We start from the raw sequence: 22,973 nt of genomic DNA, 5'->3' as shown, positions 1-22,973 counted from the left end.
TGTTGGATGCCTCGATCTCAATTTTGTAGTAACAAGCAACTGGTATGACTATACATGGTAGAAAAAAAATGTTACTAATACCAACACACTCTTTTAACACAATTACCCTTTGTTGTTTGGTGAAATTTTTTTAGAAATCACTTAAAGGTATGTTTGGAAACACGTTTTAAAGGCTATGAGCATATGTTCAACTTAAAAGTAACAAATACGTTGAAATTATAGCCAGCGAATTTCCAATCATTGGCTAAATGATGTGAATCTCACTTTGCTTGATAGTTTCCACTCCTTTTGGCTAAATTTCCAATCATTTACTGAATGGGTTACTTATCTAGCATCACTCATTTGACTGATGAGAGTAAAAATAATCCAAGTGGCTGCAGCAGATACAACATGAAACAAAATGTAAAAGAAATAAATCCTCTTAAAACCATACAGAACGAATCAACTGAATATGAGATATCCAAGAACTTGGAGTGCTTCAATGTTATACAAGACACAAATAAAACCTGCATATACAAAAGGGAAGGCAGAGCAAGAAATCCCGACAATGCACCAATCACTGTAATGGGATATGAATGAATTTTGGAAGCTATAATAACTACAAAATTAATATATAGGAATAGATACTACAATAAGCTGTGTGCTAGGAACCTTGTGCAAAGATTGAATTCATCTTAGTGTAGAAGTAAGGCTCCTGCAGATGAGGCCTGTTAATTGCCAAAAGTGATCTGCATATAGAAATCAACACCGCGGCTTGTGTAACTGAGGTCTGTTACAGAAAATCCGACCATTGGCCTTCACAAATGCTGCTATACCAACACTAATGCTTGCCCATATTAGCGAGAAGAACAAGTGCCGAAAATCAAATCTAACTGCAGGAATGAATTACTGATTGTCACTTAAAAGACATGTCAGACAATACAGTACTAGTTCATCAAAATATCACTTGGATTGTAACAGCTTAAAGTTGTAACGAGATTTTTTTAACAAATTCTTACCCTGCACATACACCTGTATAGATTGAACAGGAATTCTCATAAATTTGCAGATCTCGTTTATGCTTTAATTATCTAGAAACCTCAGACAAGTAGTTTTGCAGTGGTAGGTCACAAGATATCTAAACACTTTAAGTTACTTCATTAAACCTGCCGGTTCACTTAAAAGACATCATACACAAATCATAATATTGTGCATGTTTGAGCAAGCTTTTTATGGAGTAAAGATTTTTTTTTTTTCATAGCTCACTAAAAATTCTGCGAACAAAATATTTCTTTTTAAAATAAGTTGAACCAAACGTGCTCATTTTACCATAAAATTTTAGTGAAAGATTTTACTCTCATTTAATGAAGTCTTGACTCTTGTTTGTATAACTGAAGCCTTCATCTGGTTAGAGTTCCATGGATTAAAAACAAAGGAGTTGATGGAAATAGGAAGCAAGAATGAACATTCCTCAATTTTATTGGTTGAACAAAAGGGAATGTGGTACCAATATTATCCCATATTCGCTATTTTGCCCTTATCACTAAGAAAATGAATGCAGAGTGCTAATTACTATTGTTTCCATGAGTCCACCAATATACCATCTATTTCATTTTTGTCATAATCAGAAAGAGTTTTGTGTTTTGCCATTTTTCAGCCACCCCTGGCCTGAAAAAAATTACAACCCTGATTCCAAGGGCTTTGCATCTGGGTTTTGTGGATTCACAAGTTACATACCTGTAGGCCATGTTTGGATTGATGGAAAGAGATGAAATGAAATGGAACGGATTCTAGAAATCACGCATTCACTTTAAATGGAGCCATTAGATGAAAGGTTAGACAGTTTGGATTTTATTCTTAGCAAATTAGACTAAAAGACACTTAAAACATGAGTAATTCAATCTTTATCTAATAATGCACCAAATCCGTTTATGTGTGGCATGCAAAATATTTGTTAGGTAGCTGTCATCAACTAATGCACAGTCTTTACCCTCCCTACTTTAGCATAGAACAAAGCAATTCTCAGTAGGCCCATTTGGCCATTACAGTTTGAGCACGTGATTCTCAATATGCATTTCAGTAGTTTCAGAAAGCATGAGTTATTTCTTAGACACAATTGATGTCAAATATTGTAATGTATTTGATGGGGTATTTATTAAATATAATTGACAATTAAGTAATTTTATGTTGAAAGAAAAACAGTATGTGATATAGTAAAGTTTATAATATACGTAGTTATTAGGATTACGGATCATGAAACTGTATGTTTTATACATTATCAGGAGTATTAATTAGTAGTTTAGCTTATAAATGTTTTATATTTTTGTTAACAGGATCATGGATGTAACTTGTGAGAGGGGATTCTATTCTTGCGGCATCTTAACTAGTTCACCTATTTAAGGATAGAAAATGTTCTGTGGACCTTAAAAAATAGAACGACAAAAAGTTCTCTCATTTGATTTTTGGGCGTATTTTTTATGTGTCTATACAATAATAATAAAAATAAATAGAGATAATTATATATGGTGTCACCTGAAATGTCATTTTTTTATGTCAATAAAAATAAGTTTTTATTTATGAATTGATAATTATTACTTAACAGTTGCCCCTCTCTTCGCCTCTCCTCCTCTCATATTCTATACTTCCTTTGGACTTATATATAAGAAAAAATACCTAAATTCACATTTATTAAGGTGGTTACAAACCACAAAGTTTCTTAAAAGTTTGTTGTGAGCATGCACATGCAGTTAAAAAAAAATATCATTTTTTGTTTAAACTTCAGGAGTACTTCGTATCTTTTAAGCTACAATAAAAATAGTTAACTCACCTTGCCTCAACGACATGATTGCAGAAAAGAATCCGGTCAAAACCAGACCCATAGCCAGAGGAAATGACTGCAATGATAAACAAAGGCACGTTAATATATTTTAAAATGCATGACATTCTTCAAGCAACCCCGATAATGATTTGCAACATACCAAAAAATGTATGGAATGAAAAATAGTCTTGTTAGACTTTCAACACAAGCCAATACTGCAACGCTTAGTCCAGCCACATTATGACTCTTTGACAAAGTTATACTTTTTAATATCAATACTGTAAACCATGTAGTATATAATATCATGTGGAATTTATGCTTGAGAATTGTTTGGTAGCCCATGTGTGTTATGTGTTTCAAATATTAAAAATTCTTAGATCAAGAAGGAATATGGCCAAAATAATTGTTATAAGACCTAATCAATCTTCTTGTCTTAAACTAACTATCGAGATTAAGTTAGACTCTCCATTTTAATAAGTACAATTTCGGTTGGTAGTTTGGCCCATTGAAACCTACCATCATACAAGTATTCCGAAGAGTTAGGACCAACTTTTTGCATACTTTATGACCAAAAAATATCCCACAATATGTAGAGTAAGAAACCCAGCTTTTTGCATACCTTGTTGGAATTTACGTAGTATTACAATGGTAAATGGGTTACAAAGAGTAATGAAAGTTGAAACATTAATAATCTATTAAAATGCTAAGGCACCTTTAATGTTTTAGGATGATGTTATTCCTTACAGAAAGTTAATAAGTTGTATGCTACTTTCAATTATAAATATGCAAGTTTATCATTATCTCTTGTTTCTTAAAAAATATCTTTATACGGTTTCTTATTCTGTATTTGGTTTTACGTGTTTCGTGCATGATATTTCTCCATGTAAAGATAAATGTGTTTTTCTTGAGTATTCTCAACTAAAAAATGGGTATGGTGTTCTCCTCTAAATTGTTTTAATATTTTTGTATTTGGTTTAGGGTTTTACTAACATGTATTCAACATTCCAAGCATGGTTATCGATCTCGAGTGATAACTTGTTAACTCGTACAAGATTACAAGATTGGTCGGCTATACCTGTATAACTCGTTAGTAATCTCGTTTTTTAGTAATCTCAAGTAATCTCGTGAGTTTACTTTGGTATTGCGAGATTAAGGGCTTCACTCACAAAACCCCCCAAAACGCATGTTTCACTTAGGATTTTTCCAAAACAAAGTATTTTTCTTGCTCTATGTGTCATGCGACTCTCGTTCTCCCTCTCTTTTTGCGTTCTCCCTCTTTGCGTCATGCATGCTAGTTCTGTCCTTTGCATCACTGTGCGTTCTGGTTTTCTCCTCTACGCCATGCATGCTGATTTTTTCCTTCGCGCTATGCGTTCTGGTTCTCTCCTCCAAGTCTTGCATTCAGGTTCTCTCCTCCGTGTTCTCTTTGCACTAGGGTTGTTCATTCTTTGTAGTGAAAGTTCTTTCTTTCCCCTTTCCTATCTTTGTTTTGTTTATTTTTCTCTCGTGTCCCATTTTTTTTATCTGATCCAGAAATATGCTACACATGTAATAGTTAATATTTTTTATACTTGATTTGAAGATATTAATCCTTTTTTAGTTTTTTATTTACTGTCATTTTAATTTTAAGAACTTGTGAGTTGTGTCTTGTGCAAAATTATGTATTTGTCACTAAAATTTGTTACTTTATTATTGCAATTTACTATTTTACTTTAATATGAAGTTAAAATGTTAGTTATTATGTTATTTATAAGTATTTTAACATATTTTTTATATTAAGTAAACTCTTACGAGTTTATGATTCGAGTTTACGGATCCTCCACAAGATATGTAAACTCTCAAGATTCATAACCTTGATCCCAAGTCTTCCCAGTGCCTTACCTAAAGAATCCTATCATTATTCCGTAGTCTTTTGAGTCCTCAAGAATCAAGTAATTAATCTTCCCGGTGCCTTGGTTTCTAAAAGGCTTTACTTATATTTTCAGTATTGGTTATAGATACACTTTCCCCCTTATTGTAAAACTGACTTTTGTTTGTCTTTACTTATCCAGAGCAGCTATGCATCACTGACCTTTGTATTAGCTGAACCTAAACCAAAAGTCTTTTTGCACGATGATTAGCCGGGTGGCTCTATATCGAGTAATTTTTATTGCTGAGGAGGTGTCATGATTAATTTGTAAAATTACGTACGTAAGTTAATGTATGTCCTTGAATAGTCTCCCCTGTGTTGTTTAGATGATTTATATCATACAAAATAGTTTAGCATGATTCCTAGTGAGGTAGATGTAGATCATTTTATTTTAAAAACATTCATCTAACTTACGCTTCTATCTTGTGGTTTATGTGGATGATAGTGTTATAAACATCTCTATTACACAAAAATGATCATGAGGAATTCAAAGTTTGAATCAACACTTATATTACCATTTTTAACCAAGGATTCGGGTCAATTAAAATACTTTCTTGGGGCTAAGAAAGTTTAAGGCTGGTACTACCATCTAACACAAAGTATGCTCTCAATATTTTTGGAAGAAATTAGGATGCTATGCCACAAACTAGCTAGTAATCCACTGGACTGGACTTGAATGTTCAACTCCTATCAAATTAGAGATTTGTGGGAAAACTTAATTATCTCAGGCATATTTTGTGGGAAACTGTAATCAAAATTCTGAGGTATATTAAGGGCTCCCTTGAAAAGGGGTTAGTACATGCTAATAAAAGACAAAGAAATATAGTTGCTTATATTGATGTTGACCGGGCAGAATCTCCTTGTGATAGAAAATTCACTTCTTTGATATTTTATCTTTATAGAGGAAACCTATTTTATGGAAAAGCAAGAAGCTAAATGTTATTGCTAGATTGAGTGTTGAGGTATAGAGTATTGAGATATGACTCATACATCTGAACTCGTATTCTTGAAATAACACTTGAAGCAGTTCATATTTTGTAAGATTAGATCCATGAAGTTATTTGTGATAATCAAGTAAACTTCATATTGCTTTCAACTGAATCTTCTCTGGACGAATCAAGTACATTGAGATCAATTATCATTTCATCTATGAAAAGATTGTTGGAACTAATTAGGAATTATCTATAATTTGAATTCAAATTGTAACAAATCCAGATCCTTGATTATCTTCTCATTTATATCTCATGATACTGTTTTGATTTTTATCTCCCATAATCATGAAGATTCTGTATTTATATCCTATTATCATTGAGAGATTGTAAATAGGAGTATAGGACTGTGTATTTATTTTCTGTTTCTTATTTATACAAATCACCTGAAACCATTTCCTTAATATCTTAGGTAAAATGACATTCGTTTATCAAGTCTAATGATGAAGTGGTAGATGTTCTTATGGTATGCTTCAGCTTGAGGGGTGTATTAGAATTTACATGGTACATATAGTTTTAAGGAGTATTGGAACTTAATAATCTAGGAAATCCTTTCATGTATTTATTTATTCTTTAAATAACATATTGTGAATAATTTTTCGGTGTATATAATCTTAAGTATGTTGAGGGATGTAGGCTGTCTCCAGAAGGCTTAAATTTCAACTAATTTAAAGTATAATTAGAATGAAATTACCCATATGTCGCACAAGTTAATATGTATTTATACTATGAACTTTCTAATAACTATTGCAAAACCAAAAACTTCAGAGTAGAAAATATTAGTATCTAAATTTGACTCACAATAATAGCTTCAAGGCCTTGGTTCTGAGAAGAAGGAGCCTTATCTCGGTTCATAGAAACTATATAGTGTCCTTGCAGGAGATCAATTGCATCCTTTAAACAAAATATCATGTACAGGGTAAGTTAGTTACAGATAAAACTATGATTTTTTTAAATCAAGAGAAGTTATTCCGTCACAGAAGTTATAATGAGATGAGATTCTGAAACCTGTTTTGTTCCATCACAAAAGTTATTCAAATAATAGCGCATAAGAGCATTCCAACCATCATTTAGTATCCCCTGAATTGTGCGATGCCCGAATCTGAATCCAACCAAAGCCTTAATGAGGTGAGGCATAAGGTTAAGTTTTAAATATATAAATTTTATCAGATACATATGGAAGTAATTCAATCTCGAAGTATAAAACAATTGCAAAATTGCATTATAATTTTGATTCTAATTGAATATTTTGATAGTGTAATTAAAATATACAACATAAAAAATAATAACTAACATTAAAAAAAGAGCATGAAAATTTTCTAATTAAGGATATGGTAAAAAGAGAAAACATTAATCAATTAGGAAAGATTAATTTTCATTGAATTAAGTAAAGAATTACACCCTTCATAACTTTATAAGAATGCAACTTTTATCAATTTTTCCCTTTAGTTATAATTATCATCACTTATGTAGTTATGTTGTTTGTGTAAAATTTTATGAAAACTAAATGAGAATAAAATATAATAAAATAGTTCTTATTTTCATATATATATATATATATATGAGGAGAAATCTCCTTATTTCAAAAAAAAATCTACTCATTCAATAACTCATATTTTATATTAAATTTCATGTTTTATATATAAATTTAATCTTGACATATACAAATGAATTACAATATAATTTTGTATTGACCTGAAATTTAGTAAAATAATTATCTAAATAAAAAGTTAATATACTATTTATGTGATTTTGCAATTATCACACATTTCTACTTGCTACTTAAAATTTCATACACTTTTATTGTACACAATGCAATTAGGGCGGGTATACAATTTATGTGACTTTGCTACTATCCTATGCCAATGTAATTTTAACAATAAAATAACATTTTGTGGATTTCTCTATTTTTAACATGTGATGAACATGGAAATTTATGGAAAAGATCTTGGGAAAATACCGGACGAAATCTCCTTTGAGAGCAGGAGTGCCTGTATATTGAGTACTTATATCATCCCCGTGATCAGCCCACACTGATAATAGAGAATCAGTTAGAATAGAATTTAGGTTTGAAGTCCTGTTTAACCATTTAAAACGTATCGAATGAAAATAACTACATAGTGCAACACATATTTATACTCCAAAAATATGCAGTAATACACGTACATATCTTATATTTTTCATCTAGATTTGGATGTGAACAAATGGTTTCTTCAGCACCAAAGACCCCAAGCCTTCTCAGCTGGCATTCTAGCATATTTCGGCCTATCATGCTCTGCATACATGTAATATAATAATAACCTGATTAAGTGGGAAAATCATGCCATAGAAACACATGCATACATGTAGCTAAATTGAACATAAGAATTATGAAGGCAATTTCAGTGTTTGAGTGCACGTATGTAGTATGCACACAAGCATATATGTATAATGTTGAGCTTTTTATGCTATGCTAAGAAGTAAGTCCAAAATAGATAATACAAGAGGAACGGAACATTCAAATGGGGAATGAAAATTAACATTTTTTATTCATCTAATAAGGCACAGAATACTTGCATTGTATAAACCAACCAACCTGAGTAACATTTGTACGGTCTAGGCAATCAATACAATTCGTCCTAACAACCCCAAGTTGTTCCTTCATTTTCTCTCCTTTTTCATTCAATAGAAGATATCTACAATTTCAAAACAGAATTGCAACACAGGGATCAAATTTCTGGAGCACTTTAGCTAGAGATGAGTAAAAGTTTGATTACAAATATTGAGAAAAAAAAATTGTTTAGGACCATTTTACATTTAGACAACAAATTAAATTATGCTTTGACAATAATCCAAAACCTTTTAGCAAACAGTTCCACAATATGCAACATAATAAATGCACTATTATAAATTATTAATTTGCTAAACCCGCCTTGTATAAAACGAGGCGATGAATGAAAATCAAATTCTTGAATGAACACTCAAGAAAATTTCATATCTAGATGATTCAAAATATAATTAATAAAATCTCTTACCCATTTCTCTCAATAAAATCCGAAATTTGATCATAAAGGATTGAGAGACGATCGAAATGAACGTGCCCACAAATGTGATGGAAATCAAAGTGCACATATCTACAAAAACAGAAGGTTTGCATGGATACCAAATAAAATAAAACAAATAACATATACATATTTTAATAGTCAATTGAAAAAGACTCCTACCTGACATCATTATTAGCTACATTTTGCACTGTGCTTCCGAATTTTTCACATAGCCGCCCCTCTCCTCCATGCTGATAAAAAAACAGATAAAAGACACTTAAAGAGATGCATGCTGATACATAACTCCACCCATATTAACACAATATATTCTCAGACTATGCACAACATTATATAAAGATAGTATTTGGTTGATGCCATATTATTGACAACATCCATTTTCTAAAGTTACTTATAAAGTTCAGTAACCAATCATAAACATTAGTATCATTAGACAAAATTGAAGATAAGCATTCTAAGTATTTTTGCAATGGAAGAATATTCACCTCGTTGACAAGATCAACAGCTAACACGGCCCCATATTTTTTCCTTAAATCTAAGAAATGCCTCTCTAGGACTCGGGGCTGTATTATAAGTAAAGAAACGACAATCAAATACATGTAGATTATTAGATGAAAACCTCAAGTAATATAACAGCCATAAAACCACTTACAGCTTCCTCATGTTTCAATAACTCATACTTTGGTTTATATGTTAAGTTAACAATTTGCTCCCAAGGCAGTGGAATTGAACCACGAACCTGCAAAATATAAACCATAATGGCACTTACGCAAATGAGAAGTTCGATGGCAGCTCATTCTAGCAAGTCAAAAATTCCAGCATGGAATTATGGAGGATAGCATTGCAGCAAATGGCAGATGCTTCGTGAGTGGTGACCGAACTGTAAAATATTCTAGACTTGGGAGCAAATTGTTATAATACAAATAAACAATGAAAATCTAAATTATATCAAGATTCAAGAATAATATAATCCAAACTTTTTCTACTCTCATAATTAAATATTTTAAAGTGTTTGCAGTTTTCTATTTTGCTTGTAAGTTAGGTTAAAGGTTACTTATATTCAGAAAAATAAGTAGTACAAACAAATGATGTTTACTTGTTAATTTATTCATAATTTGTTATTTGCTTTACCCAATCAAGAGTTAGTTTTAGTATTTAAGTAATTGTTGTAAACACTTTCAAGTGTGTAAAACTGAATTCATAACTCAAATAATCAGATCAATTTTTACTCCCTTTTGTGTGTGAAGTTGCAGATTTCTTAATCTCAACATATTATATTTGTTCTTAGTTATACATCTCTATATTCATGTTCTGTTTTCAACATTCCTCAAAGATCATTTTCTGTGAAACAGATGTGTTTTTTTGTGACTCAGCTTTTGCATCAATAATATATTACACTTAATTTTTGAAAATTTTGTTAATAATTGACGAAAATAATACACATTTAAATATTGTCTTAGTTTTATACTCTGCAATATAACTACCAAGCAAACATGCATTGCTTATTTGCTCTTATTGTATTTTCTTTCTTGTCCATCAAATTATAATAAAGATGTGTTACAGTTAGCAATGCAACAATTCATTAATAATTTACACAAAAAATTACATTTTTCCTGTCATCTCTCTCCATCACACTGTTAGGCAAGAGGAGATGGGCTGGGAACAAATGAGTCAAGTAAGGGAATGTAAAAATAGAAGGTATGATAAACTTAACAGAATGTGCACGTGGCTAGAGGGCATTGAAGTGAAATATTCTACCATGATGGGAAAGATAGTGGAAGACATGTTTATAGGATACAAGCGTAGCAAAGGAGGACGATGGGGAATTAGGAGGGTGAGGAGTTGGTTAGGCATTTGTCTAAGAGGTAGAGGTTGCACCTATAACTCTAGTTATCTTTTTTTCTGCTCTGTTATTCCTATTTTTCTTATTTCTTTTTCTACACTTGAGTAATATTGGTCTATTGTAAAAGATTTGATCTTCTAGAATTTCAGCTATTCCCTTAAATATACTACCAGTTTCTATCAGAAGTGTTCCAGTGTCACTCGTGCAACTACTCATAATAATTTATATAATAAATTAATTATTTTTTTTTCTCTCCATCACATCATATGTTTCTCTCTCATTATTGTAAAACTTGATGTACAATTTCTTGTATAAATAACATTATTCATAACAATAAGAAAATGTTACCGAAACTTTACACAATTTGAAGCAATTCTTTATTTGCTAGTGGGCTGAAAAGCTAACTTCTGTATAGTTCGCAATCAATAATTTGAAATAAAGCATCAAGTACTATTCAAACAAGGAATGAAGTTCGACCAAAAAACAAAGGGAATGAAGAATTTTCTAAACATATAGAACTAAAAAAATACAATTTTGTTAGCTAATTCATGCTAAAATAAAAACATCTAAGAAAAAATCAGTTTATTAATTAACCTATTGTTAAGTATCTTGTAAGTTGAGAGGGTAATGTTTATCAAAGAGCTATTTCAAAACAATTATAGCTCCATGTGATTAGAAATAGGACCACTAAATTAAATAAAATCAAGAAAACCATTATATCGTGCATTGCAAAATGCAGTTGCTCCATCATAATACAAAAAATTACCTGAACAAATGATCCTGTATAACCGTTGAGCTTCATAATTTGCTCTGTTTCCACAAAATTAGCCACATACCCATCAGAATCAGCTCCTCTTCTCCACATTCGAGTTCCTTTTAGGAAATGAATTGAGTTTTTATCATTTGGCCAACCAACCAATAAAAGAAGACACTACTGCAGCACAATCTGTTGAAAATTTTTTGTGCAATGCTCGGCAGCTACGTAACAGTAATTCTTAATATGGTAGTTTAATCACTATTATTGAGGACACATGCTTCATTAAGCAGCCAAATGACAACGAAGTTTTCTAACACAATTTTCAAAGTTTATAGATTATGTGATATGAGATGTCTGAAATACTAATTTAATTTTGTTCCATTCCCTTATTAAGCTTCGAAATAAAGAAGGTAGCTTACTTTTGTTTTGTTACTTTCCTTCTCTTTCCAATCCATCCCTACTTATTCCATATTATTCCAATAATGAAAAGACATACATGAACAAGAACAACATCAATCTTCTCCTTTGCTGAAGTCATGTTCTCATGACTAAATTGATTGTGTTGTAATCCCTTGGATAGATCAGAATATGATATTTCCTCATATAGACAGAACTAAATGCCTTAATTATGAGAATATAATAGTTGTCTCGTTTATAATTATTGTACAGAATCGTTGATCCTAGAACGTCGAAATTTACTTCGTACGCGATAGCTTATGCATTTCCTTAATTAGGAATGTTGGAAATCCTGTTTCATTACAGTCACCCCTAGCCCACCTTAATTACGACCTATTAGAATTAGAACATGTATCGAAATGGGGTCGGCAAATGCACTGTTCACTTTCAAAATTTTATGTATATGTAAGTCAAATTTTTGCATTTTGTCCTCCTATATATATATATATATATATATATATATATATATATATATATATTTTAAATTTTTTTTTTTGTATATTTGAACTCATTGACTAAAATATTTTACTCTATTATCAAATTTTGTTTTTCATCCACTAGTATTTTTTTTTTACTTTTTATTTTTAATTTAAGCTCTCTAGTACTTTTATGCACTATTCAATTAGATTTTTTTATTTCACATTGCATTTCATTCATTTTCATGATAATAATTATTATTAATTTTTATTTTGTAAAATACATTGCCCCGCTATTAAGGTACATATATCCGCCTGACACCATCGATATGTAACTTAAGAATTAACCGTGTATGCATCACTTTAGGAATTCCTTAATTAGACCATTTTGTATTCTATTTAAGAGAAATTGCTCTTTTAAACTTTAATGAGATCACCAGAAAATGGTTTTTGACAAATAGAAAATAATATGACCACAGTTGGCTTAGCTTAACAGTAAACATAACACATTTTCTATTTTCTAGAAAGAACTCTTAAAATATCAATCCTATAAAATCTACTTGTATTGTAAAGTGAGGATTGCTTTCCACTTATATATTCTTTAATTACCTTATCTCTAGTCGATGTAGGACTTAGATTTTTCCCAATAAGAACTAATACCAAATCTAACTTTTTACAACTTAGAACCTATATATGGTCTGTAAAACATACCTATAATGTAATGCAAACCATCCTATCAATCTTCCACAACTAGCTACTTTTATAAGCACTACCAATATAACCTCTATTAATTTCATGGGATGAAAGATTAATTTCCAAATCATAAAAAAGGCATATACAAAAGCATTATAAGAGCATATTTAATCTAGAAACATATGGAAATTTATTCAAAAAATTTAAATACCATTTCTTCTTGTGCATCTTCTAGCAATCAAAGTGATGTCAATGATATCTTTCCCAATAGCTGATTGAAAGTGATGAAAGCCTAATGATTTGTTAAGGATAATCCTAAAAAGAAATACTTAAGTGATTACCATGTAACAATATAATTAGTCAAATTAAACAAATGAACAACCCAAACAAAAATTACATTGCATGTCATAGAAAAACAACCATAAAATGAGGAATATAACAATGAGAAAAGGATACTGCCTTGGACTACAGGGAGCAAGAATGGGTCAAGCTGCATTTACAAGATCAAACATTAATTACTTAGTAATATTATAATGCATAAGTAATGAAGAAATAAAAAAAATATATATCAACAAATTTAAAGGCCTACCTTGTTATCTATAAGCACTTCCAACAGATAATTATTCCATAAAAACCGTGGCTCTGCCTGTGATAAAGCATTTGTATCATAAGTAGAAAAACACGAAAACAAAAAGAAAAGAAGATTGAATGATCCGGATATTTTTTGCATATACATCGAGAGACCAAGGGATAGTAATAAGAACAAACTATAAATTGTGATCCAAAAAAAAGAACAAACTAAAGAAGAATAATTTTTCAATCATGGCATCCGCACTCTTTTGTAGAAAAAATATCATGTAAAACGACTAGTGACACAAAAGGCAATACATTACCTGTCTCCAAAGGGGAAGCAGCCTAGACTCTTCACCAAGTTCATTTAGTCGTTGGACACTGCAACACATAATATTAAAAATAATAACATCAATAATTACAATTTTACAATTAATTTTATTTCAATCGCAAATATAAATAAATTATTATTTTAACCATGCATCTAACTATAATATATAATACAATATAAACATTCCCCACCTTAAAGTTTTATTATCAAGTATTCATCAAAATCAATTTAATTTTTATGCCTTCTTTTTCTTATTATTTCAACAAATAAACATTCCTAATTATAAATTTTATTTACCCACCTCTCTTTAATATTAAAATTATTTAATTTTTTAATTTTACATTTTATTATTTTATGTAAATAATTATTTACATTAACACACACATATATAATAATTTTCACATTTTGTATATTTAGATTGTAGAAATTTAATTGTGCATAAAAGATATTTAAAAAATATTTAACAATAAAATATAACCTGTTATTATTAAATTAAAATATTATTTAAATTAAGATATATGTATAATATTTTAAATATTTGAAATTATTATATTTTGAAAATATTTCCACTTGTAAGTGTTATTTATTATTTTGAATATTTTATTTATGTTTATCAAATTTCAAAAAAAAATTCTCAAAAAATTATTGAAATTTTTGTTTAAATTTAAAAATAAAATTTATGCATTTTTTTATTTTTTTATAAATATTTTACCTATTATTATAATAATTTTATTTAGATAAGTAATTTAATTTTTAAACTTTCGGATTTTATTTTTATTAACTAATTTAAAATAATTTCACATGATGAAAGTCAATATGAAATAATATTTTTATGCAAATTATACATGTAAATATTTATACGTGTATATACAAGATAGAAATATTTTATAGTTTACATAAATAAAAACTTCATACCAAAGCATATTATAAAAGAAAATAAATTAATGTCTCAATTGGAATAGTAAATTTTTTACCTAAACTATATAAAAGTATGTCAGTATTTAAATTACGTGGGTAAATTTTATATACCATGATGAGGATAAAAACTTTATATAAAAACGTGCTGAAACATATTTTAAAAGAGTGAGTTTTTTTACTCTTTTTTTTTTTGACAGATCATAAGAGTGAATGTTATACTCAAGAAATTAAGAAAAATATTTTAAATATTAATTAAATCAATTAATAACTATATTTTAACTGTAAAATTTTTAGAGTTTAATGATATGTTTTGTTGGTGTAAAAGATTTTAGATTTTCAACTAATTAGAACCTACTTTTTATGTGACTTTTAAAATTATTATTAAAGTTAACAAACTTAATATAAATGATAGTTTGTTAGTCCATGTGTTTATTTTTCTCAAATTATTGAACAATTTTTTTTCTTTCTCTAAAATGATTTTTTTTTCTCTAGAAATATCTATACAACTTTTTTTACACCAATATATACAAAAAAATTTATTCATTTATTTTGATGAAAAACATTAATGTGTTAAATATACGTTGATTTTGTAATATCACAAGTTTTTGTTTAATTATTGTCTTTTAACAATAATTATGTATTGAGTTGTTCCAAAGTGAAGTGTTGAGAGATTTTGGAAGTTAAAGAACTCCTAAAGAGTCCTTCAGTGTTTTGGAGTGTTTCTTTGGATAGAGATTCAATTTGACCTTGAAGGGAGATTTTGGTAAGAATTGAGTCTCATGAGTTTAATTCTTCAAAATCTTAGATAAATAAACTACAGAGAAGTTCTTTGAAGTCAAAGTTTCCTTTTTCTTCCTTTGACCTTCTTATGAGTGTGTCATCCTCCTTTCAAAAAGTTAAGTTATTGTTGTTGATTCATGTCCATAAAGTTGTGAATCAAAGCTTTGAGTGTGCAAAGTTCCACGGAGGAGCTCAATTTTGTTCTTCCTTCTCCTTCATCTCTTTTCTTAAATTTGAGTGAGGTAAAGGAAGCTAAAACTTGTCTTTAGTTGGAATGCTTGTGATGCATGTTGGTTTCTTTTATCAAACAGTTGTTACGTTGAATAGATTTAGATTAAATGATGAGTTGTTAAATTTTGGTGCTTTGAGCATATGAAGGTGGATTTTGATGAATGGAGCCATCTAATTGTTGCACGTAGTAAATGAGTTGGTTGTGATACATATGTATGGAATATTGCATTGCATGCTTGGTTCTTTTGATTTTCAAGTGTTGGGGAGTAAATTCATGAGTCTACTAAATGCAAAATTGATCGTCACGTCGAACATGCCTTCATGACACCAAGCGTAGTTCAATCAGAGACATTCTATCTTGATCAGATCAAACATGAGGAGAGAGAATTGTCTTGAATTGAACTAACATCGGATGTGGTTTCAATAGTATGAAGTGCAAGGTGAGAGAATTGACTCTGCCTGGATTGACGTTGGCCGCCTAAGGAGTGACATTGGGTGTGAGGAAAGAGAATTGTCTCAAGTTGGCCTGAGACCGAGTGTGAGACTTTACCATGCCAAGCATAAAGGTCTAAGGGATCTCTACCTAATCCACACTAAGCATAGGTCAAACGGCGTCGAGCGTGGGTGAGACAGAGAACTCCCTATCCCAATGGCGTCGAGCGTAAGGTGTGTGGTGCTAGACATTGGTTGTTCTAAAAGCACTTGTTGTTTGTTTAATTAAATGATGAACATGAATAGGTTAAGTACTTTTTTACCAAGGATGTGTTTGGTCAAGCAAGCTTATAAGCTAACTAAAAGCTTGTAAGTTACAAGTTGAGCTGAAAAACTGGATATTTATAAGGTAATTGATCAAAACTAAAAGTGTTTGGTAAGATTAGCTGATAAGCTAGTTGATTAATGTAAATAACATATTTATTTATTTAATTAGGAGAGTGAAAGGGTAACATGTAGAAAAAATGGTTTCTACATGGACCTTGTTTATGGACAAAAAAAAAAGAAAAAAAAAAAAGAAAGAGATATCATGTAAATTAATGATATAAAAAAGGAAAGAGAAAAGAAAAAGAAAAACTAAGAGCTTATAAGCTGTAGACTACATTAATTAGCTTATTAAAATAAGTTATAAGCCTTAAAATAAGCTTATATATCCAAACAAGCTTATTTTGATCAAAGGAACTTATAAGCTCATAATGCCTTGTCAAACTTACTCATAAGTTAGGAATTGAAAAACTAAAAGTTTATAAATTAACTGATTGAATTGAAAATGTTTATTAAAATTAGCTAATAAGTTAGTTAATTATTGTTAAATGACATATTTATTTACTTGATAATAAAGGTCAAAGAACATGTAAACAAAATGGTTTCTAAATTCAAAAAGTAAAACAAAGATTTTAAGTAAATTAATCAGAATTAAAAAAATTTAGAGCTTATATGGAGACAAGCTTATGAAAATGACAATAAGATTTCATAAGTACTTCAAGTAGAAAATAAATTACAAATTCTTCAAACAAACTCTCATACTAAATAAACTTATTTTAATCAAATTAGTTTATAAACTTGTCAAATGAATTTATAAACTTATCAAATATCTTACTAAGCACCGAAAAATGCTAGACTTTCCCTTAAATGCCCTTTCTAAATTGGAGATTCTAAGAATAAATTTAAAATATGGAGAGAAGTTTAACAAAAAATATTTCTATGGTAATCACATGAGTGTATTAGTGGTTAAATAATAAGAGTAAATAGTTATATATAAAAATAAATAAATAAAAAAGAGAGTAAATATTCATCGCAATTGCAAATAACTTTTTTCAAAGGTATATTAGCATATAAATAAAATAAGTAAAAATATATCTATGATGAATATATATATATATATAACCATATAAATCATGAAAATAGCTTTCAAATTTACTTTTTTAATGAAGTTAAGAATATACATATCCCATAGGCACCCAATATCTAGTTGTTAAAAGGAAAGAAAAAATCCACCACCTAGAATAATTTATATAACATCAGAGGATTATTTGAGAATTTCTATTTTTCAATAAATAATTTTATTTAAAAGTTTTAAATATACACTTCATTTCAAGGGTGGTACAATTTTTTTGTCTGGACCGTCAGTCTTGTCAAAGCAATTAGGTAATCACAATTCTTTGTTAGAAATTATTTTTACATAATAAATTTAAATAATTCTTTTACAGGAATAAATAGATAGATAAAATATGAAGTATATTAAAACAATGTGATAGAAAAAATATGCTGTAAAAAAATATTTTAAGAAATTATGGTAGGAATAATATATATATAACTATTTCTTTCTGTTATAAAAATATTGGGAGAAGTTGCGGAAATTTCCCTTGTGCAACTTCTTTTTCTCATAGGAAATAGACCTAAACTTATCCAGTATTAAAACTCCAAAAGTGAAATCGGGTACTTCTGCTTCATAGGAGCATACCATGCGGAAGAGGCTTTCAATTATAATTTGAAGTTTTTTTTAGATAATTATTTTTGTCCTCTTCTTTTTATCCCCTTAAATTAAAAAAGGGTTCCTCGTTTTAGATTAAAAAAAAAAAACCTAAACTGTGAGTCAACTAGCTAATCTTATTATAAAAGCTTTCAGGATCAATGATTAATCATTGCAAACTAAAAATACTTTTTTCTTAAATAAAGCATGTAGAAGAGATTCACACCATTATTTAAAACTCCCTCAACAATCACATACATTCATTTTCTCTAAAACCACTTCTAAAATAAAACAATCACATGCATCATTTTCTCTAAAACACTTAAAATTAATCATATTAATAATTATAGTCTAGAGATGCTGGGCGGAAACTTTATGAGTGAAAATCTTTTTCCTAAAGTTGTTGCCCTAAAAACCAGTGATCTATAAGTTCACATGCAATAGGAGCAATGCCATCTTAAGCAAACAGATGAAGGTGTCTCCAAACCGGTAGATTTTAGGAATAAAGAATCCATATTTGATTTAGGAAACTATTGTTCATACTTGTTACTCATCCTATTGCAGTTTTAAATCTATTAATATTTTACGCAATCGATTAACTTTTGTGCAGCAATATTTCACGATATTTCCACGCAGTTTAGAGGACTTACTACTTTTTTATTTTCACCACCTAATATTTTACTCACTAAACAATCCAACTTATTTCGACTTTTCCATTTTCATTCTTTTCCTCCCATTTATTCTCTATTTTTGTTTCGGTATGGAACAGACTGATACAGTACAATTTCCACAATACCAGATGAAGCCTAAGACTTTGTTTAAAAGAGGGAAAGAATGGAAGACAATGTGAAAATTAATTTGATAGAAAATAAATAGAAAATGATGTGAAATTTGTAATTGTTTAACATAGTTAAATTAAGTGAGAAATAAAAAAATATTGTTATTTTAAAATTATATTTTATATAGTTAAATTTTTATGTAAAAATATCTTATTTAGACAATTATATTTTTATTTTTTATTAACTATTTAGATAATAGTATAAGATTAGTCTTGTGTAAGCATTTTTTTTATAGAAAATTTCACACAAGTCTACTCATAAAAAAGTAAAATTAAATCTACATAAATCCTATCATAATTTTTTCACAAATTCACTTGAATCATTTCCTTCAAATACATTTTTTTTTTAATTTTGTGATAATCCCTCTCTTTTTTCTCCTTTACCCACTAAATCACTTCCCCAAACACTCCATAACTGGTCAAGGCGTTTTCCCATTCCCTCTCCTTAATTTGGTCGGGAATGTTGGTCTTGGTAGTCCTTATTCAATTCCCTCTCGTTAGTCAGGAATTTAGGACTTGGTAGCTATACTCAGTGGTCAAGGTCATACTCAATTCCCTTGCAGACAATTCCTTCTTGAAATAGACAAGATCTAATATTGCACTTATACTGACATGCTTAAAGACTTGGAGTAATGATATTTATTGATCCTATTTTGGGTTGAAATACGTTAGAGATAAAAAGAAAAAGAAAAAATAGAAAGTAATGATGTGATGGATTATGGGGAAAAAATAAATAAAAACAGAGAGGAAAAATAGAGTGAAAGTATGATGAAAGAAAATGTGTATGTACGAATACGAACGGGATTTAACTAAGACTTGTGATAACTCTGCTGAAAAATTCTACCTCGGCGTGAATGCCGCATACGAAAGATAATTTCTCAAGTGTGCATGAATTAATAATACACACTTTATCCATTAAAAACCAAAACCTGATGTGATTATCCTAAATGTGATGTTAACAAATGTAAAAAAGTGTGTTTTTTAATGTTTGAACATTAAAGGTTACATGGTTGCAGACCCGCTTGGTAAGTAATATGGGTATTTATATATGTGAATAAAAAATATTATATATTGTTCCAGTCACAATTACAATTGTATGCTTGCTAAAATTATCCAGAAAAGTTCACCTGAGAGTTAAATTAGCGTCGTATGAGAAGAACAGACCGGTAGTCTTCTCAGCAACATTTAATATCCCTGAAAATTCCATCTCTGTCTTCTTCTACCACATATTGTACAACAACTGAGTTTCAAATTGCTTATGAACATAAAATAAAAGAAATAAGTGGAGCTCTAGTAGCTTACCTGTTCAGTAGAGGTATTATTTAGAGAACAATCACATGGAAAAACCTTCAAAGATGAAACTTTGTAAATTGGATGCCCCAAGTAGGATCCAACACATTCGCGCCCAGTTATAACCACCAAATACGATCCTAAAGGTATAGTATATGAAAGTTGTACACCAAAGTGAATGGTCAAATTGATGTCTACTTTTGAAAAGGAATACATCCATGCAAGAAAGAAGCTCAGGTATCGAAAGTAGATATGCAAAAAAAATATCATGAGACCAAAATCAAAAGTACATGCGAATGGAAAAACCAGAGACTTCATGCACTAACTGCAGAGTATAGGCAAATGAACCAAGGATCACAATGAATCCAAATGTTTGTATATCTTTCTTAATCCTTATCTTCTCTACTTTTTCATTTAAAACAATACTAGAAAAGAAGAAAGAAAAAATGTATAATTCACCTTAACTCTGCTGTGGCTAACACATTCACTTACCAGACAAAAGCCTTAACATCCCAGCCACACCATAAATCGTATAAATCTTGGGAACTCGAAGGGTTCTGCATTCAGGAATCTCATCTATCGAAAACAAAACAAAAACGCAAAAACCAAGGATTCAGTTACACCGAAGAGACACTAAAAGCAAAGCACAAATAAAAGCGTAAGCAAAAAATCAATGGAAACGAATTAACAACGAACCAATGAGCATCATGGAGCCATCTTTTCGACTAACTGCCAAAGCAGAACAGGAAGATCCATCGATTGGTTCAATCACATACTGACTCGGAAGTTCCCAAAGCCGCATTTGCGTGTGCAGCTTCTGTACAGAATCTGGATTCTCCATCATTATCGAAATTCACCACCACACTGAACACAACAACAACAACACACATGCACTCAATTATTTACATATCAAGGTACTTACTACATTCACCAGAATATACAATCAAATTCAAATTAAAATAATCTTCTAGGGTTTTTCACATTCACAGAAGCAATTATCGAGTCAATATTACTCAAACGAGTTGATTCGATCGAAGAACAAGGCTCCCGCGAAAAAAATGAATTGAAAGTATAGTTCCAGAATTTTCCTTTCCCTCGCGAAAAAAATGCTCAAAGAGAAACTGAAAATGTTTACCTGGTTGAAGAATGAAGATTGAGAATGCAAATTGGGATTAAGCCTTAATGATTATATTGCACCGACGGAGTAGTGTGCTTCTTTTGTTTTGAAACTAAGGGGGTGTTTGGAAGCTTCACAAATCACTTGTTTTGTTTATGCGACCAATGTGGGACATGCTGCGGGTTTGTATTCGTAATGTCCAAACGCGATTGTGGCATTGGGGCGGAAACTTCGATTGGTTCTGCTACAATGGTGCCGCATGAGTGTGATTTGGAGACACGTGGAAGGTGATTACTGGTCTGTGAGATCTACTAGGCTACTACCATGGAGAACCCTATGAGGCATATGACATAGTCAATTTAAATTTTGATAATAATCCACCAGCGTGTTCAACACTTCAACAGTCTTAGAAAAAATACCACCACCATGTTCTAGTTTAGAATTTAGATTTAATTTCCTTTCATGTTTATATAAATCTATAACTTGAATAAAGATAGCTTCTTTTTAGTTTTTGTATTTCTTTTTTAATTTTTTACCCCTTAAAAATATTACCTTTATACCTTTAAACATATTTTCTTAAATATTTCACTATTATAAAGTTAATTGCAAATTTTTTAAAATTTATTATTATTTTATTTTTTCATTTTTTTATGACGAGTGTTACTAATAATATTTTTTATTTTATTTTACAACATATTAAACATTCTTTATAGAAGGTTTGATATATCTTTAAGTGCATGAACTTTTTAAGATTTTTTTGTTATTTTTTATTTTAAAATTTGTAATTCAGTAATTGAATTTTATAATTTTTCATTTGAATCTCTAAAATTAATTGTGGTACTTACAACCAGTATAAAAGTAACGATTTGTCGTAATTTTACTAGTCTAGATTTTAATTACAAAAGTTGTAGAAACTCAATAACTCAATTATAAACTCTGCCTTAAAAAAAACTCGTAAAAAGTTCAAAAATCTACTAATTTATTAAAACTATTATAAAATTATAACATTAAAAGTTTTGTTTTGGTGTATTAAGAAAAAATAAGGAAACAAAAAACTGAAATTATATCTATACTTTTATACTGATAATAAAAAAGATATTTTCTTTTGATATATACAAACTTTTTACTATTTTATTATAATTTTATATTATCTCTGATTTTATCTTTCAGTGAGATTGAAACAATCATATTTTTATATTTTATTTAATAAAAATATTTAAGAATTATAAATATTCATTGAATCAATTAATATTGTAGAGAAGAAAAAGACACATTTGGAAAAACTTCCCATACATAGACATACAATAGAGATGAGATTGAGACCAATCCCACTATCCAATACTCTCTCTTATCTTGTTGAGCAAAAAAAGATGAACAATCAACTCCGGGATAGTTTCCTCCTCCTTCAAGTTCTTTAAGCTCTAAAGTGTAAACACGTACGTGAAAAGTAAAAATTTAAAATCCGATTAGCTATCTCTCTCTTTTAAACTTAACCTCTCGTTAACCCTTTAGTAAAAAATGTGAACCATGGTT

General features: G+C 29.6%; 1 protein-coding gene across 2 annotated transcripts; it reads right to left on the bottom strand.

Moving 5' to 3' along the window:
• Positions 1-430: 430 nt before the first annotated feature.
• LOC109792808 (phosphoinositide phosphatase SAC6) lies at positions 431-21,630 on the bottom strand. 2 transcript variants are annotated; one of them, XM_020352247.3, is made up of 21 exons: positions 21,459-21,630; positions 21,020-21,187; positions 20,816-20,899; positions 20,336-20,463; positions 20,161-20,252; positions 13,795-13,852; positions 13,491-13,547; positions 13,358-13,391; positions 13,113-13,193; positions 11,346-11,452; positions 9,389-9,475; positions 9,222-9,299; positions 8,899-8,969; positions 8,710-8,808; positions 8,271-8,370; positions 7,862-7,970; positions 7,656-7,728; positions 6,704-6,797; positions 6,497-6,589; positions 2,807-2,873; positions 431-872 (listed from the first exon to the last, which is right to left on the bottom strand). In XM_020352247.3, the coding sequence occupies exons 2-21, from the start codon at positions 21,165-21,167 to the stop codon at positions 742-744; spliced, it is 1,791 nt and encodes a 596-aa protein (XP_020207836.2). In that variant the 5' UTR covers positions 21,168-21,187; positions 21,459-21,630; the 3' UTR covers positions 431-741. The 2 variants fall into 2 exon arrangements, with proteins under 2 accessions (XP_020207836.2, XP_020207837.2); XM_020352248.3 differs by having other exon boundaries at positions 20,161-20,249.
• Between the last annotated feature and the right edge of the window lie 1,343 nt (positions 21,631-22,973).

This window comes from Cajanus cajan, chromosome 5 (assembly GCF_000230855.2).
Source record: "Cajanus cajan strain Asha chromosome 5, NIPB_CcT2T_4, whole genome shotgun sequence".
Lineage (NCBI taxonomy): Eukaryota > Viridiplantae > Streptophyta > Magnoliopsida > Fabales > Fabaceae > Cajanus > Cajanus cajan.
Note: the sequence above shows the minus strand (reverse complement) of the source record. Positions and strands in the feature narration are given on the sequence as shown.